Raw genomic sequence first — 18,129 nt, 5'->3', positions numbered from 1 at the left:
TCTGATAAGAATTGTGAGCCTCCTGCACTCAAACACCACTGTACAAATTAAGTTGAACATCGAAGGCCTTCTAAGAAAATCACAACAGCTAGAGGTTTAAAACAAGGTTGGATACTGGCTTCAACACTGTTTCACTTGTTTCTACTGGACAAAGCTGACTCATTTGCCTCAGCTCATTCTGATTCCCCAAAGTTAGGGAAACAATGTATAGCATGGCTCCTCTATGCGGATGATCTTGTCTTGATTTCCCAAACTCCAACTGGGCTACAAATTTTGCTTGACGTACTTGATCAGTATGTTTTGGAAAACAAGCTAACTGTAAATCAAAATAAAACACAAATTGTAATCTTGGGTAGATCGAAAACAACTTTTCAAAATAGATTTCAGTGGACAATATGCAGCCACAAACAAGTGGTCTCAGACTATAAATATCTGGGGATGAATTTTAACAATGTAATGTCTGAAAAATCCCTTGAAATAGCAACACGAACCAAACTATTAATGTTGACATTGCAGGTAAAATTGTTCACACCAAATTTGGCAAATTTACGTGTGTTCCCATAATGTCTTTCTACCAGCAAAAGGTAGTACCAGTTATCACATATGGGTTGGAATCTGTGTTACCTAAATCTGAGCTATTTCGGCATCAACTTGAAGCTACATTTTGGAAAAGGGTTTTAAATCTGCCCAAAAGCACACCCAACATGTTATTAAGATATGAACTTGGTCTTTTATCAATCCAAGTACAAATGACCTGGAAAATGTGCACACTATTCAGAAAATGTATTATGGGTATCTCTAAAAAGGATAGCTTAGCTATTTTAGCTGAGTATTTGTTAACTTCTAATCACTCATTCCCTTTGAAATGGAGAACACATTATAAATGCCCTTGCAGATGCAGACATTTCAATTGAGTTGCTGTTAACAAATCCGAATCGTGCAAAGGTCAAAATTTACCAACTGGATTGGCTAATGACTCAAGAAAAATGTCTGAGGCTTAAAGATTTCAACAAAAATCTTTTTCGACATAAGCAATTACGTACAATGGCTGATTATCTTGTAAAATGCCCATCCCCAAGTTTAAGAACAAAAATCTTAAGATTACGTCTGAATTTGTGGCCGGTTAATGAAATTTTGGTAAGACGAGGCATTGTTAAAAAAGAACTAAGCTATTGTCGATTTTGCAATGACACATCTGTCATAGAAACCTTGCTTCATATTATTCTGAATTGTAAAGCTTTTGTGTCTCGGCGTACTACACTTGTCAAATGTATAACCCCAAAAACTGTGATCGCTCTCATGCTGAAATTTGGGCTGAAATTTTTGGCTCTGCCAAAATATCTGTTAGAATTGCAACGATTCGCATTTTGGATGCTGCCTTTCAATAAGAGCAGAAAAGTTTTAAGTCCCACAAATCTGAAATAAGGTAGTGAATCCTGATAGCAATTAGCAATCAGAATGTGCGTGTTAAGCATAAAATCATCATGAAATCAATTGCTAAATGGGATCACATGTCTGCAAACTTGTTCTTTCCTTATTTTTAAGGAAGTATCTACATAATTAATATGATGCATAATGTGGATAAAGGATAACATATTGCTTTTTTTTTACTGTGAATCCAACTGAGAAGCGTATGTCTCAATTGATTTAAAAAAAAATGTTTAATGAATGCAATTTATGAGCAAACTATGTATCATAGTGTTAATAATTGAAATTTCTTTTTATTAATATATTTTTAAAGTTGAACTGTCAACTAAATTAAATAAAAAAAATTAAAAAAAGAAGTTTAGACCATACTTGTATGGATCTACTTTTGAGATTCAAACAGACCACCAACCCTTGAGATGGTTAATGCAGATGAAGGGGGAGAATCCTAAATTGTTAAGATGGTCAATCAGCCTACAGGGGTTTGATTTTACCAGACAACACAGGTCAGGGTGTAATCATCAATATGCTGATGGTCTCTCCAGGAAGTATGACCGACTGGAGTAAGGAGATTCATCCAGGTGTGGAATAATTCCTACTGTTCCTTAGACTTTGGGGGGGGTGTTGGGGAACATTCTCAAAAATGTGCTAAATCCCTCCACCCTAGAGACCCCTAGCAACTTTGCTGGATTTTGAGGACTTGATTTTCTTTAACCTGGAGAGTGTGTGATCCTTTTTCCCACGCTCTCATGTATTTTAATGTGATTTTATACACTGTTTCTTTTGGTTATGGAGTCTAACCAACTCCATAGGCATCATTTTTTACAATTGTGTCACAGAGCACCATCAGTGCAGTGCCACAGGGAAGTGTTCCAGATTTCCCAAGGTATAAATACCTTCTCTGGGATCAACCACTGTTTCCCAGAGCAGTAAAGTGAAATTGACTTTACTTAGCATTGTACTTGCTAAACCCAGCACACCCTATCTTACAATAGAGGGCTGGAGGGGTTACTTAGTATCCTGTGTCTAAATGCTCATGCACCATTTTTTGTTACCCCTTCCTCAATGGACTGGCTGGTGGCAGTTGTTTTGTTTTGAACTACCTAGCTTTGCTTTTACCGCGACTGTCTACGTTCCGGTAAAGCAACCGCGGGAGCCATCTTTTTCAAAATGGCATCCAGCCAGCTTTGCTAAAATAGTGCTCGGTCTTATTTATTCGCCAGGTCTTTGTTAGAATGTCCTTCTAGAGTTTCTCTGTGCACAAAACCAGGTTTGGTCTCTTTGTTCATTTCACCTTTGGTGGGGTTTCTGAGAGAAACCCGCCTTTGGCGCCCGAGTGTCTAGGGTAGGCAGGAAGTGAGGGAGGTGCCCGAAACTCCTGGTGCTTAGTCTCCTAGGAGACACAAATGCAATCTGTGGCGATTGGCTGGCTGACTGTCCGGCAAGGACAGCCAACCTGCTGGGTAAGTGACAGCTAGGCTGGAATGAATAGGAGAGAACTGAATAAAAGGTGAGTCTTTTGGGTTGGAAGGCAGGGTCAGCCACTGGACGAAGGAACCGAAGAAGAGCTTGAAGAGGACGGCTGCAGCAGCTCCTGGACCGTTGGTTTGCCCGGTGCAGCCCTGCTGCAGGTCCGAATCACCAAGTTTGCATCGACAGAGAAGCCCCTGCAAGGACGGTTGTATACTAATTGACCTCGGGAGAATTGACCTAATTTAGAAGGTCAATTAGGACATATATGCAGGGGGAAACCCCCCCGCAATGCGGCACCCAATCCAAAACCCCCTGCAACCCACACCCAATCCCCTTATATTATTTATAATCCAAAACCAACCCAATATATAGATAAAATAACTAAAATAATATAAAGGTCAATTGTGCAGAAGGTCAATTAGGACCACTATAATTAGGCCAATTGTGCAAAAGGTCAATTGTAAAAGGTCAATTTGGGTAATACCACAAGGACGACCTCTCCCTTTGAGTTGGTGGGACCAATCAACTCCCAAGTAAGCCACCTGGACACCCATCTCGCAGCTAGTTGAATTTGATCAGAGTTGCTGCAGGAAACCGTAGAGCCAGGGTGAGGGACACCAGATTGTGTGCGTTGCTCGTAAGCTGGCCTAAAGCTTTTGGAAGATCCTCCGGACTCCTAGGAAGCAGAACTGTCCAAGCCTGACCCCCCCCCACTCAGTTGAGTGCAGGACCCCAGAAGCAAGGAAAGTCCACCTTGAGAGCCAGGAACCGCACTTGTTGCTATTTGCTGTACCGCAAGGAGCTGAATCGCGAAACAGCAACTGAAAATAAAGTTTGCCGGTTGCCAGTTTTGACAGTGCAGCAGTCCCCCCCCCCCAACGTCCTCCCTCTTGTCCCCACGACTGAGGCCCAGGAACAGTGAGATCTGCAGAGCTGCACAGGAACAGAAGTCTTCAGCTCCATCTTTTCTTCTTTACCCAGGTACTGTGAAATAAGTCTAAGAGAACTTACCTCTTACTGTAGAAGGGCTTGTAACTTCCACAACTCACAAGTCTAATCAGCTTGTGGCCCTACGTGCGATTCTTCTTTTTATTCATGACTCCTAAGCACTTGTGCAAAGACTTTCCCCATTTACTTACCTGAAGTGCTGCATCCTATACAAAGACTTTTGCCTATTGACACTGACTTAGCCTCTTGAATTGAATGACTATTCCCAAACTATCTGAAAGTATTTGCCCTGCTTAAGAAATTGATTATCTCTTGTGTTCTGATAACCTTTGCCTTTAACCAATTTTTTTAAGAGTGTTCTGAATGCCAACAGTAAGATATCAATGTCCCCAGCACCCTTGTTACTGAAGGCAACTGTGGGTGTAGGTTGCGTCTGTGGGCCAACCCGAAAGGGTCTTGTCTGATTCAGAAACTCAGATAGTACAGTATTGAAGTGTATTTGATTGTTACTATAACATTGCTCCCTTCTAAAGAAGGCTTTATAACTAACTGATCAATACATTAATAATTATTTATGCAAGAAACCTTGAGTGTAAGACTTTATTTGAATACCTGTAACTGTGAATCTTTGTGTAACTCCAGTACTGCTCACATTTCCCCTCTTGAGACATGTATCAAGAAGGAAGAATCCTTCCAACACTCCAAAAACTCACTAAAAACTTGGTTATTTAACTAACCTCTACCTACCAAATCTGTAAATATGTTAGCATGTTTTCATTATGTACAAATGTTTGATAAAAGTGTGATTTACTATTGTTTCTTTCCAACTGTGTAATAACCAAACTGTAACTACGCCGTGATACCTCAGGGTGTGGGCGTATAACAAATGTAATAAATAAAATAAAATAAATAAACAAACACGCTACCAAAACTGTGTAGTACAAGCTTATACCAAAGGTTGGGTTGCCTATACCTGTAGTCACAGTTGTTTGTAGTGTTCCCAGAGGGTACTACATTCAAAATGCCCTTTGTCCCCCCATCCTCTGTGCCCCGGCTGTCGAACCTCTAGCCTGTGTCTTACGGGAATATCATGCGCATATCAGACGATATGATGTTCTATGTGAAACACCCTAGGCAAAATCTACAGCCATTGATAGAGGAGCTCTCCCAGTTCGGAGAACTCTCTGGGTTAAGGATCAACTAGGCTAAATTGGATGTTCTTCCACTGACTGCTTGTGTTGATCGCTCCGATATTGGCGAAGCCTTCGGTTGGTGCCCGTCGAGCATTCGATACTTGGGTATCCTTGTATCACCGTCCCCGTCGGAATTATACAGAGAAAACTATGTGATGATGCTCGAGAAATTAGAACACAAGGTGGATGCCTGGATTCGCCTTCCTATTTCCCAAGCGCCCAGATTTCCCTGGCGAAGATGGTGATCCTCCCAAAGCTCTTACATATTTTTCACAATGTTCCGACATGGCCCCGGCTCAGGAGCTTGAAGGTCCGGCTGGTTTGGAATGGTATGCAAACTAGGATATAATATAATACGTTAAACATACCGTATGAACAGGGGAGATTAGAATATCCAGATTTATACATTCATTTTTTAGAAGCGCAGATACAATACTCTGTCTAGTGGTGGTCCCCCTCATCTGAACTTTCACATACCCTGCTTGAAAAAGTAACTACACATCCGAATAACGTAGGAGGGTTGCTATGGGGTTCCCCAGAGAGAGGCAAGAACGGAGATACAGCCAGTAGCAATCACATGCAGAGCCTGGGGTCAGATAAGACGTATGGTCAGACAGGGGGAGTGGTACTCCCCATTGTTCGCAGTATACCAGATTAGTGGAATATCGCTTAACCATGACAAAATATTTCCACAACACTTTGAGAGGTTGGGGGTTCACACTTTCGGGGATCTTATTCCAGAAGGGAGGTTCATTACACGGGAGGCCCTAAGAGATAGAGGAGAGTGGACAGCAGTTACTATGCTGTTGAACTTCCGGTTCTGTGAAGTACTTCGTTCCAAATGGCCAAACTTCCTGTACGCACCTGCAACTCCCCCAATACTACAGTATATTACAACTCCACCAACCACTGAGAAGCTGGCATTCCCCCATTTATAAAATTATCCGATCACAGAGAGTCACCCATACATATAAGAACAAAGTTAAATGGGAAACGGTTCTGGAAACAGGATCAGTCAGTCGAACAATGGAAGATGATCTGTACACAGACGCGCAAACTATCCTTGAACAATCGACTTCGATTGATACACTTTATATTTTTGCATCAAGTATATTATTCCCCGGCACGGCTGCATCGATTCTATCCGGACAAACCCCCCCCCCCCGCTGTGTACGAGATTTAGCAGTGACTCAGCTGATTTTTTTCATGTCTCCTGGAGATACCCTCAGATACATCCTTTCTGGATTAAAATAGCAGTGGCAGTCTCCCAGATGTTATGTACTCAAATGCAATTTCCACCAGAACAGTGGTTGTTGGCCCTGGTTGAGGATGGATCTCAGGCGGAGAAGAAATTGGTGGGGGTGGCGTCAGTGGTTGCAAGATCCACAACAGCCAGAGCAGGTGTTAAACAAAGGGATCCTTGTTTTCAGGGAATGGATGAATAATATGATAATGTTTGAGAAGAGGGAAAATGCATATGCTCTGACCCTCCCCGACTATAGCAGACCACTGGATTCCTGAGGTCCTTTCAGAACTTATATATCTAGGGTTATGGACGTCCCGACGTGCCCCTTCTCTCGGGTGTTGGAACCAAAAGGTCAACCTGTCCCCTGTTGTCTATTCTGGACTAGTAAGGGCAAACTGTTCCCCCCTGTCAGGGAGAATTCTCATGTCTGTTTCAATTCCATTCAACCTTAGAGACCCCACGCTCTTTTACTGGACTTTAGGACTTTTTAATTTTAACCCTGGAGTGAGAGACCTTTTTCCCCACTCTCCCACTTGTTTTGACCTGATTTGGAGTATGTGTTTATACTGTTTTTGGAGTCTGACCAACTCCATAGGCATCTAATTTTTGTATGGTGACACACAGCACCTTCAGTGCAGTGTCACAAAAATCCCTTAGATTTCTCATAAGGCTGAACTACCTTTTCTTATCTGAACTACAGTTCCCAAGAATAGTGAAGTGAAATTGACTTTACTTACCTTTTCTCTTTGTAGGTCCAGCACACGCCATCTTATGTGGAGTGCTGGTGGGTTAGCTAGTAGCCCCTTATGCTACATTCTCATGTGACATTTTTGTTGTTACCCTCACTAATTTAAATTGCTGGTGGCAGTGGTTTAAATGTCCTACCATTGTGCTTTTATACCGCAGGCTGAATCCTCAGCTGCAATACAGCACCCATCGGTGACCATTTTGTCAAAATGGACCCGGTCTTCTTTTTTGCCATTTTCTGTTTGTGAGGTCTTTCTTGGGTTTTACTCTGTGCGTTGAGCCAGGTTTGAGCCATTTGTTCATTTTGCCTTTGGCGGGCTTCAGCCCTAAAGCCAGCCTCTGGCTCCAGTGCGTCTGGAAAGGCATGATGTGAGGTAGGTTTCCGAAACTCTGCTGTCATTTTTCTCTAAGGAGTGCCTGAATGAAACCAGTCAGGACATGCTGTGTGATTGATAGCTTAGGTTGTGCATGAATGGGAGAAACCTGCTTAAAAGTTGAGGGTTTTGGGACTAGAGGCAGAGTCGACCACACGGAGAAATACCTGACGAAGAAGCCATAAACGAAGCTTGATGCATCCTCCTGGACCTTTGAATTGCCTGGTGAAGCCCTGCTGCACTGAAACTCCCCTTTCACTTCGACAGAGAAGCGCCGGAAGGGATGACTTCTTCCCTTGGGTTAGTGGGACCAACTAACCCTGAGACAAACTCCACTGGACCATCTTCTCTGACTGGCTGTACTTCTTCGCTGCTGCAAGATCAGAGTGCCAGGGGTCAAGAAATCCGTAGTCTAGTGCAATGTCGGAAATCCGGCCAGAAGCTCCAGGAGTCTCCCAAGGACCCTCCAGAAGCAGGACGACCAGAGCTCGAGTCCCCTCACCAGAGATCAGGACCCAAGGAGTGAAGGAAGCCTAACCAGTATCCGCGACGGTGCTGTTTACTAAGCGCTGAAAGCACAAAGGGCAGCTGAACCGAAAATAGCCCCTAGCTGCAGACTACCTCCAAACTACCGCTGCAGGAACCCTCCAGACATCTTCCCTCTTGTCCCCAAGACTGAGGCTCAGGAACACGGGGTCTTCACCACTGTAACAGGACAGAATCCAGCTGGACCACTCTTCTTCAAACCAGAGGTACTATTTAGACTTGGGGTCCTTACCTAATTGTCTTTTAGCTGTGCGTTAATCAGTTGGGAATTGCAGTGGCTTACTTTTAAAGCCGATTCCAACTCTCCTTTCACAGGCTTAACAGCTTGTGACTCTACAAGTGATTTTCTAACAGACTCTCTAACATTCTGCAAAACTTTTATTCTAAGAAGTGCCTCAGCTCCATGGTGTGTTTCAAATTGACTGTGGCTATAGTACGTGACTATACAGACCATCCAGCTTATTGCGATTTTGCGATACCGCAAAATGCAGCGAAAACGGCCGTTTTGTGCAAAATGCCGCAAAAATGGCCGTTTTGTGCAAAAACAGCATCTTTAAAAAAATAAAAAGTTACTTTTTTTTTTTAAGTAATCTGCAAAAATTACTGTTTTGAAAAAAAAGAATCCTCAGGGTGCCAGGTTCACAACTTATTTTTTTATTTACACAAGAAATGAAATCACTTGCGCCCCAAAAATTGCAGCCCAATCCACAAGGGACACATGAATGGGCACATTCTATATGCGCGCCCATTCAGATGGCCTTTTTCACCTCCTTGATCAAATAAAGTGACGTTTCTGTCAATTTAAAAGCACATCCCTCATTTCCAAGCAAGATGCACTTTTAAATCTGCAGAAATTGTAGGCAACCCTACGCGCACGGGATGTGGGGCTGCCACTGCATGACAGGGTCTTTCTTGACCCTGTCATGCATTTCTAAAGGTATGAACCGCTGCTGAGTCGCTTGCATTTCTGTTCCTCAAACAGGATAAAAATGCATTTTTTGGGTCACATTTTACAGCGGCAGGCACCTAGAGTGCTTGTCCCTGTGGAAGGCGCTGGGAGCTTGCAGAACACTGTCGGGAGAGCGATTCTATTCAAAGTACTGCCCATTTTGATGACAAAAATGTATCAAATGTTACAATTTGACCAATTTCGTCCAGTACTATTCGATCGATTTTTATAAATACTGAACATGTGTTGCAGGGGTGTCACCCGCTCCCCTTGTTTAGTATTTTTGGTCTAGGGTGGTTGCAGAAGTGTTTTCCCCTTTTTCCTCAAAATTGGAGACGGGGACAGAAATATAAAGAAAATAAAGAAAAAAGGACCCTGCCGAGTCGGATCCGACCCGTGTTAGAGGGACGGATCTGGCACCGCAGGGTTGCAGGGGAAGCGGCAGCGACCAAGCAGTTAAGTAGGGGAGGGGATCGGGTGGTGATGAAAGGTACATTTTGGGTTGTTTGGCTGAAGTGCAAATCAATTTGTGGCAAAATGGACTACGGTCAATTCCGCCGCAAATAATTACACTTCGGTCAAACAACCCAGAACACCATTCAAGGCAGCTGCCAGCGCACAATTTGCGCTACAGCTCAAGCCTGTGGAAATGCGCCGGTCACCTTTGAGAATAAGGTGACCTGCTCATTTCCAAAAATGGGTCGTCTAAAAATAGCATATCCTCTGTTCTTTTTTTAAATGCCCCATCATTTGAGAAACTGGGTCAAAATCTACATTTAAAAAAAAATAAAAAAGTGGTTACACTATGAGAGAGAGGGAGAGTGATGGGTGAGATGTGAAGTGATGGGCAAGAAAGCAGAGGGAGAGCAGTGGGTCAGAGGAGGAAGTGCTGCACAAGAGAGCAGAGGAAGCAGTGATGCGGTGGACCAGAAATCTGAGAGCGAGCAGAGGTACAGAAAGTAGAGGAAGCGGTTGGCCAGAAAGAGGCAGTGAGCTGCAGATTGGGAAAAAGGATGAGGGAAGAATGCGATAGAATGGGAGAAAAGATGCAAGATGCAGTAGCAGCACAAAAGAATGAAGGACTGTATATTGAGGGAAGAATTGTAGAGTGTAAGGTGTGAGTTGGGAGTATGATTTGGAGTGTGGCAGGGGCTGGGCAGTGCAAATTATGACTTGACAGTGTGACATAGCACATGAGTATTTGTATGACAGAGTGAGAGGTTAAGGAATGCAAGTTGTAATGGAGAGTTGGTGAGATGTGTGTGGGTGTTTGTGGGATTGGAGAACATAGAAGGGGAATATTTTCAGCATTACAATTGATAATCATCAATTAAGTTAATACTATTAAATAGGCATGAACATTAAACCAGAAATGTAGCCAAATCAAACACTGTTCTGCCAAGCCAGAGACATCTGGGACTCTTCCTATTAAATTAATACAAAAGATACATAATAATGATACCCTGGCTCTCTTCTAGCCTTGCACTCTGCCTATTTCCTGCAATGTGGCAATCTTACACCCTCCAGTTAATACAAAATATCCCGCAAAAATGGCGCAATAAATAAAGGTTTGTGCCGCAAAATTTGCCATTTCATGCCGCAAAATCTGTCTTGTGGACACCAAATGTTAAACATCAACCATAGAAAGGTAGAGCACTACTCGACTGAACGAGCTCTATCGAGGAAAAAACCTATTAGATGTCTTAGGTATATTTTGTGAAAGTCGACATATGTTTCGGCTAATAGCAACAAAAAGAATCAGGCAATACACAAAACAATTGTCTGTTGATGCAAATGTAGCCGTCTTTAGGACAAAAAGGAGAGAAAAATACGAAACTTGATAGTGTTGAACACTTGTTAACCGTATTGTTGTAAAAATAGAACCCACTATGTATTAAATCGTGACAGAATCCTGTTTAATATCAGTTAAGTGCTGTGCAAGAGACAGCGGGAGCCAGTTGCACTTTTAGTCTGAATTCTTAAAAAGATCTGTTTCTATTGCTGTAGGGGCCTGTCAAGTAGAGCCTCAGCTTGTTAAAGTCAGCAATGACGCGAGATCCGAGATGCGTGGTGTCTGGGTATTTATGGTGTCCCCGGGGTGTCTTTTTACTCTGTTAATAGAGCGCTGAACACACTCGGTCTTAGTTTTTCAAGCCGTATTAATGCAGTTGGAATGGTTAGATTCCCGAGTGCTGCGCCTGCCGTTCTAAACAATACGGACGATCTCGCGGGCAATTCCGTCGCCGTGAATACGGTGCAGGAAACATAGCAACCAGCAAAGTCCGGGCCAAATGAAGCAGCGTGCCGGGCGTGCGTGCACGGGAGCTTGATAGGTTAGCACATTGACAGCTTGAGCAGATGTGGAAACCAACGCTGTCTCGCCCACATTGGAGCAACCAGAATTAGGGTTACTTGTTCCTGGTGCATCTTGTGCACTACCTGGCTCAGAAGAGGTGTTTGGGAGTGTGGGGGGGAGAGCGTAAGCAAATTTCCCTGACCAGTTCATTCAAAGGGTATTCCCCTTGGACCCTAGCTGGGGAAACCTGGACGCGAAGTTTGGGCATTTTGCGCTCAGTTTTGTGGCAAACAAGTCTAGTGGGGGGTGACACCATAGAAAGAATACTCTGTCTAGGATGTCTCTGTTGAGTTGCCACTCAAGTTCCTCTGGTACAGGGGGTCTACTTAAAGTGTCTGCCAGAGAATTGAGTTCCCCTGGAACGTGTTGGGATGTTAGAAACATGTTCCGTTTGAGTGCCCACCTCCATATTTTCTCAGAAAGCTTAGACAGACTTAAAGTGTGTGCCTCCCTGCATGTTCAGATTCAACATGATCCTGGTGTTGTCTGCGAGGACCTGCACTGTCTGACCCTGGAGATGTTGCTGAAAGGCCTAAAGAGCTTTGAGGACAGCCAAGAGCTCCAGGAAGTTGATATGTCTTTGGGCAGTAGAGAGTGTCCACTGTCCATGGGCTGTGTGGTGGAGGTAGTGCGCCCCCCAACCGGCGAGTGTGGCGTCCATAGTTAGGATCACTTGAGCTGGTGGAGAGCAAAAAGGTTTTCCTTTTAACAGGTTGTCCTTGGACCACCAGTGAAGAGCCTGAATGAGGGTTAGCGAAACAAGCACTAGATCGTCCCACTGTCCGCTTGCCCGAGACCACTGTTTCGCTAACCATTCCAGGATTGGACGCACGCGCAGGCGCGCTTGAGGAACTAAAATGCAAAAGGCCAGCATCCCTAGCAAGCGCATTGCTTTGCGTACTGTTATCTGGCGACCAACCTTGTATTGAGGTACCTGCAACAGCATATTTTGTACTCTCTCGCTTGAGGGGAAGGTAGCTCCTCCTTTGTGTTTAGGATAGATTCCAGAAATTGTTTTGTTTGTCTGGGGACTAGATTTGATTTTTTCTCATTGATGGAGAAACCCAGATTGAAGGATAGGTTTATAGTTTTTTGTGTATTTAACCTGCAAATTTGAGGAGATTGCCCTGTGATCAGCCAGTCGTCCAGATAAGGGTATACCGGGATGGACTTTCTGCACATGTATGCTGCCACTACTACGAGCACCTTGGTGAACACTCTTGGTGCTGAAGCGATGCCGAATGGGAGGACTTTGAACTGGTTGTGTACTCCTGCCATCTTGAAACGCAGGTATTTTCTGTGTGCAGGGTGCATTGAAATATTAAAGTATGCATCTTTCATGTCCAATGTTGCCATGTAGTCTCCCCGTTTCGGAGTGGAATCACCTCCTGTAGCGTGTCATGCGAAACTTTTGTGGTTTGACTTATTTGTTCACGGGCGCAGATCTAATACTGGGCGCATGGTAAGGTCTTTCTTTGGCAAAAGGAAGGAAGTGGAATAGATACCCTTGTTTACCTGCTTTGCCGGGACAATTTCTATTGTGTCCTACCTCCAGCAGTATGGCTGTTTCTTCTGCTGTTGGTTTCTTTTGTCTTGGCGGGCGTTATGGTGGTTTCTGAAGCAACTCGATGCAGTACCCATCTGTTACGGTGGACAACACCCACTTGTCCGATATTATCCCCTCCCATGCGTGGGTGAATCGAGTGATTTGGCCACCGACTGGAGTGGCATGGAAGGGGACCTGAAATGGCATGTCATTGCTTGGGAGGGGGCTGCGCCTCTCCCAGGTGAGGTTCTGCCTCTACCTCTGCCTCTGCCTCTTTTTTTCCCCCCTCTTTGAAAGCTAGACGAGAAACCTTGGCCTTGTGACTGGCCCCAGGACAAGGACTGTCCTCCTAGAGAGTAGCCTGAGGAACGTGCACCCTGTCCCTGAATTTTAGTTTGTGGATCCCCGTGGGAGGAATGCACGTTAGTTAACTGCCCAAGGGATTTGAGAGTGTTGTACTCGTACTTGGCACTCCTGAGGCAGTCCTCTACGGCCTTACCAAATAAACTGTGTGGCTCTATTTATTGGCATGTTTAAGGGGGTAGCTTGAATCTCTAGCTTAAAACCCGACTGCCTAAGCCAGGCATGCCGCTTAAAGCGTCACCTCTGCTATGATGCGTCCTGCATTATCCGCTGCATCCGGATTGTTTTTCAGAATGCAGTTGGAGATTTGTTTGCCTTCTGAGAAGGTTTTAAGCATTTGAGTCTTTAGTGGCTCTGGAATAGTTTCTAGTTGTTGTTCCAGCTCATCCCATTTATGCGAACCGTAACTAGCTAACAGTCATATTGTTAGCAATTCTTTTCTGGTATGCTGCAGAGGAAGCAACCTTTCTCCCAAACATATAAATCTTTTTACTGGCGGGGCTTCTGCCGATGCCAGGGGAGTGCCTGCCCTTTTTCTGGTGGTAGTGACCACTAGAGAATCTGGTCTGAGCTGGCCCCCGATATACAGGGGGTCAGTGGGACAGGTCTGAATAGCTTTTCTATCCTTGGATTGACCGCCCTTGTAAGATTAGGCGTTCGCAGAGACTGTGGGATACGCTTCTGGACTGACTGCAGGAGAGGTATAAATTGGGTTGCTGACCTCTTGTCCCCCAGAATATCCTCCACAAAAAGTCCTTAGCGACCTGTGTCTCCTTGTTGATATTGAAATGTTGCACCACCCTTATTAGCAGTCCGTTATACTGGAGTTGGTTGTCAACTGGCTAATCTGCTACCGGCTGGTCCGGCGAGTGCACTATGTAAATGTCATCATCATCATCATCATCGAACTGGTCTTGGCAATAGAGGTCCCCCTGAGACTCTACTTGGTCATCATAATACGAGTCTTGAGATGGGTCTTGGTATTGAGGGGGGTTTTGGAATGCCGAGGCCGGAGTGCCTAGAGCAGAGGTGCTTGGCTGTGTCTCAAGGTGAGACTTTTTGGCTCTGCTGATGCCCCTAGCTGTGAGGCATCTCTAAGAACAGTCAATTGGCCGGGTTGTTTGTCCATGAAATCCACAAAACAGGACTTTCTCCCTAAAATTCTATTAAATTATTCTGGTGTAAAATGACATGAGGGTGGGAAATCTGTGTGGGTGGGAGTGACATCCTTAACAGGGGTGCTATTGGAGGGAATGGCATCTTTATGGCGCATAGCCCCAGAGAGGTTGTCTGTGGTGTTAGAAAACTCTGTCTGGGTGTTTTTTGGGCCAAAGGCATCAAAATTGTGTGTTTTTTCAGTGACCTTGCCTTGAGTAGTGAAGCACTGATGTGTTTCTTGATTAGCGCTTGTATTTTCAGCACTTTTTTAGGGGATGCCTTTTTATATGCAGTGTCCGAACCGACCTTCGCTTTCGGTTTTTGCAAACTGCCATAAAGTGAAAGCGTGCGCGATGGGCCAGAGGACAGTGAGGAACCTGAGGCTTTATCCCCGGTCACTGCATGGGCCTTGACGCGCAACGGTGTCGTAAAGTGTCGGCCGTAGGGTATGTCCTTCGCGTATTTGTGCTTGTGTACGCCCTGGCTGCCGGGGGTCTTCTCCATCACAAGACCACCGGCCTGCTCCTCGGAGTTGGGGGCCTGCACTTTGGATTCCGATGGATCCCGAGCGCCATCAGCGTCACTCATGACCCCGTAGCTACCCTCGCTGGAGTCTTCTGTTACGTCTATGGAGGCTTCGGCCTGCATGGCGGGAGCGGCCCAGCATTTCGTCCGCTGATCCGTTAGGGTTTTCGGCTGTAAAAGCTGTCAGGATTACAGTGCTTTTCGGCATGATCCCTCGGTACACAGTGATTGCATACTCAGTGCGTGTCTTTCCACAGGAATTTACGGTGGCAGGAGAGACAAAATGTAAATGGGGTTTTTTGCCAATATGCTTTAAAAGGGCAGTTGGGTGAAAATAGAAGAAAGGGGATGATGTGATCAGCATTCTCTAAAAAGTCAGTATAGAGAACCCCCCTTCTTCCTACTGTAATGGGTTGAAGCCCGAAGAGGCCTGTAAGGCCGCGTCTGGTCATCGATTGATCGCCGATGAGATGAGTGTTCGTCAGGACCCGTTGAGTGTTTGAATAGTCGTGCGGCATAGCGGACAACAAAGGAAAGGAAGAAAGTCTAAAATTAAACCTGTAGTAAATCAAAAGGCATCAGCCTGGAAGAGCACTCCGCATTTGCGACTGACTTCGATGGCGGAAAAAACAATCTGAGGGACCTCGACTCGTGAAGGACCATGGGTACAGTACACACCACACTAGAGATAGTATTACTAATCACACCCTGTTTGAGTTTCTAAAACAAATCTTGCTATACTCCACGACTTCCACTAGATGGCAGACTATGCAGAGCATTTGATCTAAGCAGATCCACAAAATCCAGAAATATATATATTCCTCTCCTCGCAATCATCTCAAACACTGTAATCATTCCAATCAATTAGAGGCTACATTCAAGCTTTAAAAAGATCCTGTGTTATTGGGCTGTCTCTCTTAACCATTCAGTGATGAGATCCTTCCTTCAAAAGCGCTTCAAAGACCCACCGGTTTAAGAATAATAGTCACATTACTTTTTCTACCTCACTCTCTTGGTCAGCTGTTATTTCTCCAAGTGCCCAAGACCTGGATAATTCTGCAAGTTACAAAAAGCATCTTAGATCATACCCTGTAATTAAGGCTGTGTTACAGGTTATGAATCGGCATTCTGTTTTCCTGCTGTGTATCTTGCTGTTGAGCTTTTTAATTAAAGTAAAGTATTCCAAAATGGTCTTACCTGCCGGACTGTCCTGGAGTTTTGGCTTGCCCAGATTGGTCTTCACTGACTGGAGAAATGATATCAAATTGTATAGGTGTATCAGGAGCTACTATGGAATCCAAAGAAAGTGTTGTTAGAGCTGAAGACTCGGACCCAATCGATCCAGTACTGTTAGTGCGCGTAGTATGAGGTCGGCCGTGACTAAAGAACAAACAGAAAAAGTGAAACTCAATGTTAAGCTGAATTACATATAACACATAAGTTATACAGGCACATTTCAACTTTCACTTTCATCGTACATTGGCAACATTCTACAAAGGTATACCCTCCCACCCCCCACCCCCAATGCCTGATTTGTAAATAAAAATTATAATTTGGTTGCAAAAAAAGATATTCTAGTTGCCCATGAAAAGAATCAGGTAATGTTGTGACCCTGCCATGACCCTATCCATAGGACCCCCAGAGAATGTGTGGGAGTTGAAGGGGACCTCCATCTCCAGCTCTCTGGTACGCATGAGGCTGTCTATGTACATTAGTGCCTCTGTCTTAGGCTTATCCCTCATGGCCAATGTGTTTCCCTTATCTTTCAGGTTGTTCCGTTGTTAGGGGAGTTTTCCTAAAGTCCCACTTGGAGGTAAGACTTTAGTAAGCTATCCCAGTGGTTTTTAGATCCCCAACTCTTAGTATCAGTCTGTACTACTTAGAGATCTTGGTAGAGTGGCAGAGCAGTCAGGCTCATCTTAAAAGGAAGATGTGAGCTATAGGTAAGTACACTGAACCTAGTTAGTAATGCACATCAAAGAAACACATACATTTATATTAAAATATAGATGTATGATATTTACACAAGAGTCACTGTTAAATACTTTGCACAATAAATCAACACACAAAAGTATACTTAGCAATACGTTCAAAAGTCCACTTCTTAGTTGGTAGTTGCTGAACGCGCACAATTGTTACAGGAGTTTGACATGTCTACCATACTATCGGTAATAATGTGCCGCCACAAAGTAATACAGTAATTGCATTTAGTCAGCATACACATATAAGATAGGGATTTTTGGGAAGGAAAACAGTTGGTTGGTGTTATCCTAGCAGAGCTTCAGGTTCTAGATGCAATTTCTCTGCACAGCAAGTCTTTTAAAGTCCAAAATGCAACCCTAGCTAAAAGGCAGTTCGGAGAGTTTTTAAAATCTTGAAAAGCAGCAGAAGTCATAAGTATCTGTGGATACTTTCTAGTCTCTAGGAAAGAAGATACAAGAAGACTTAACCAACTTGGCAGACCCTGTTAAAGGACTCGCTAAGGGGACATAAGCAGTGGCTTGAGTCAGAGGTAAGAGGGTGTTGCCCTAGACACCTCTACATGCACTCCAATGCTTGGGAGCGACTTTCTGGAATAAGGTAAGCAATGCTTTTTCCCCACAGTACCTTAGGTTTTAAGAAAATGTTTGTGGGGGATGCTCCGCGATGTTGCAGCTCTAGGCCCGACCTCCGGATTCCCTGGTCTGATGAAAGGGAGGACAACAAACGGAATCTCTCAGCAACAGTCTCTTCTTTGGTCACTGTCGTTTTGGCGCCTTTTCTGCAGCACCAACAAAGGACGCGATTTGCCCGGTCAATCTTCTTCGATTCCTGCAGTCCCACACTCTGATGAGGGGGTTCTGTACGAGTTGGATTGTTTCTCTGGAGTGTCCTTGAGGGCTTAGGGATGGATTCGGCCTTTCCAGGACAATGCACTCAAAATGGGCAGCAGGTCTCCTGGTATTGGGGTTCCACAACTCTGGAAACTCACGGGACCTCAGGAAATGGCTCAAATCAAACTTTGTCTTGGGACTGGTTGTTCCCACCAGTCAAAGGGAAGGAGTCGTCCTCTTTGGAGTTCCTCATCGCACAGAAAACGGGGTCAGGACAGCAGTGGCCGCTTCATGGTATTGCAAAGTGTCTGGCGGGCGTCTCTTGTGGTCTTCCTCTTCCGTTACTTCAGCTTCCAGTGGTCGACTTGCTTTTCACTCCAGGAGTCTCACTTACTCCTCTGCAATCTTCCTCAGCAGTTTATAGAAATGGGTGCTTGTAAAAATCCTCCCCCACTTCCTGCCTTCCC

The 18,129-nt window shown here is 44.5% G+C and overlaps 1 protein-coding gene across 2 annotated transcripts in view; it reads right to left on the bottom strand.

Moving 5' to 3' along the window:
- APPL1 (adaptor protein, phosphotyrosine interacting with PH domain and leucine zipper 1) overlaps positions 1 to 18,129 on the bottom strand; it is an 820,938-nt gene that overhangs the window by 431,064 nt on the left and 371,745 nt on the right. For both annotated transcript variants that reach the window (XM_069643674.1, XM_069643675.1), the window contains exon 15: positions 16,047 to 16,229. In XM_069643674.1, the coding sequence (XP_069499775.1) occupies positions 16,047 to 16,229 (183 nt within the window). The remainder of the gene's footprint in view (positions 1 to 16,046; positions 16,230 to 18,129) is intronic.

Source organism: Ambystoma mexicanum, chromosome 2p, assembly GCF_040938575.1.
Source record: "Ambystoma mexicanum isolate Mex_15411 chromosome 2p, UKY_AmexF1_1, whole genome shotgun sequence".
Classification (NCBI taxonomy): Eukaryota; Metazoa; Chordata; class Amphibia; order Caudata; family Ambystomatidae; genus Ambystoma; species Ambystoma mexicanum.
The sequence above is the reverse complement of the archived record's forward strand: the minus strand, read 5'-3'. Positions and strand labels throughout refer to the sequence as shown.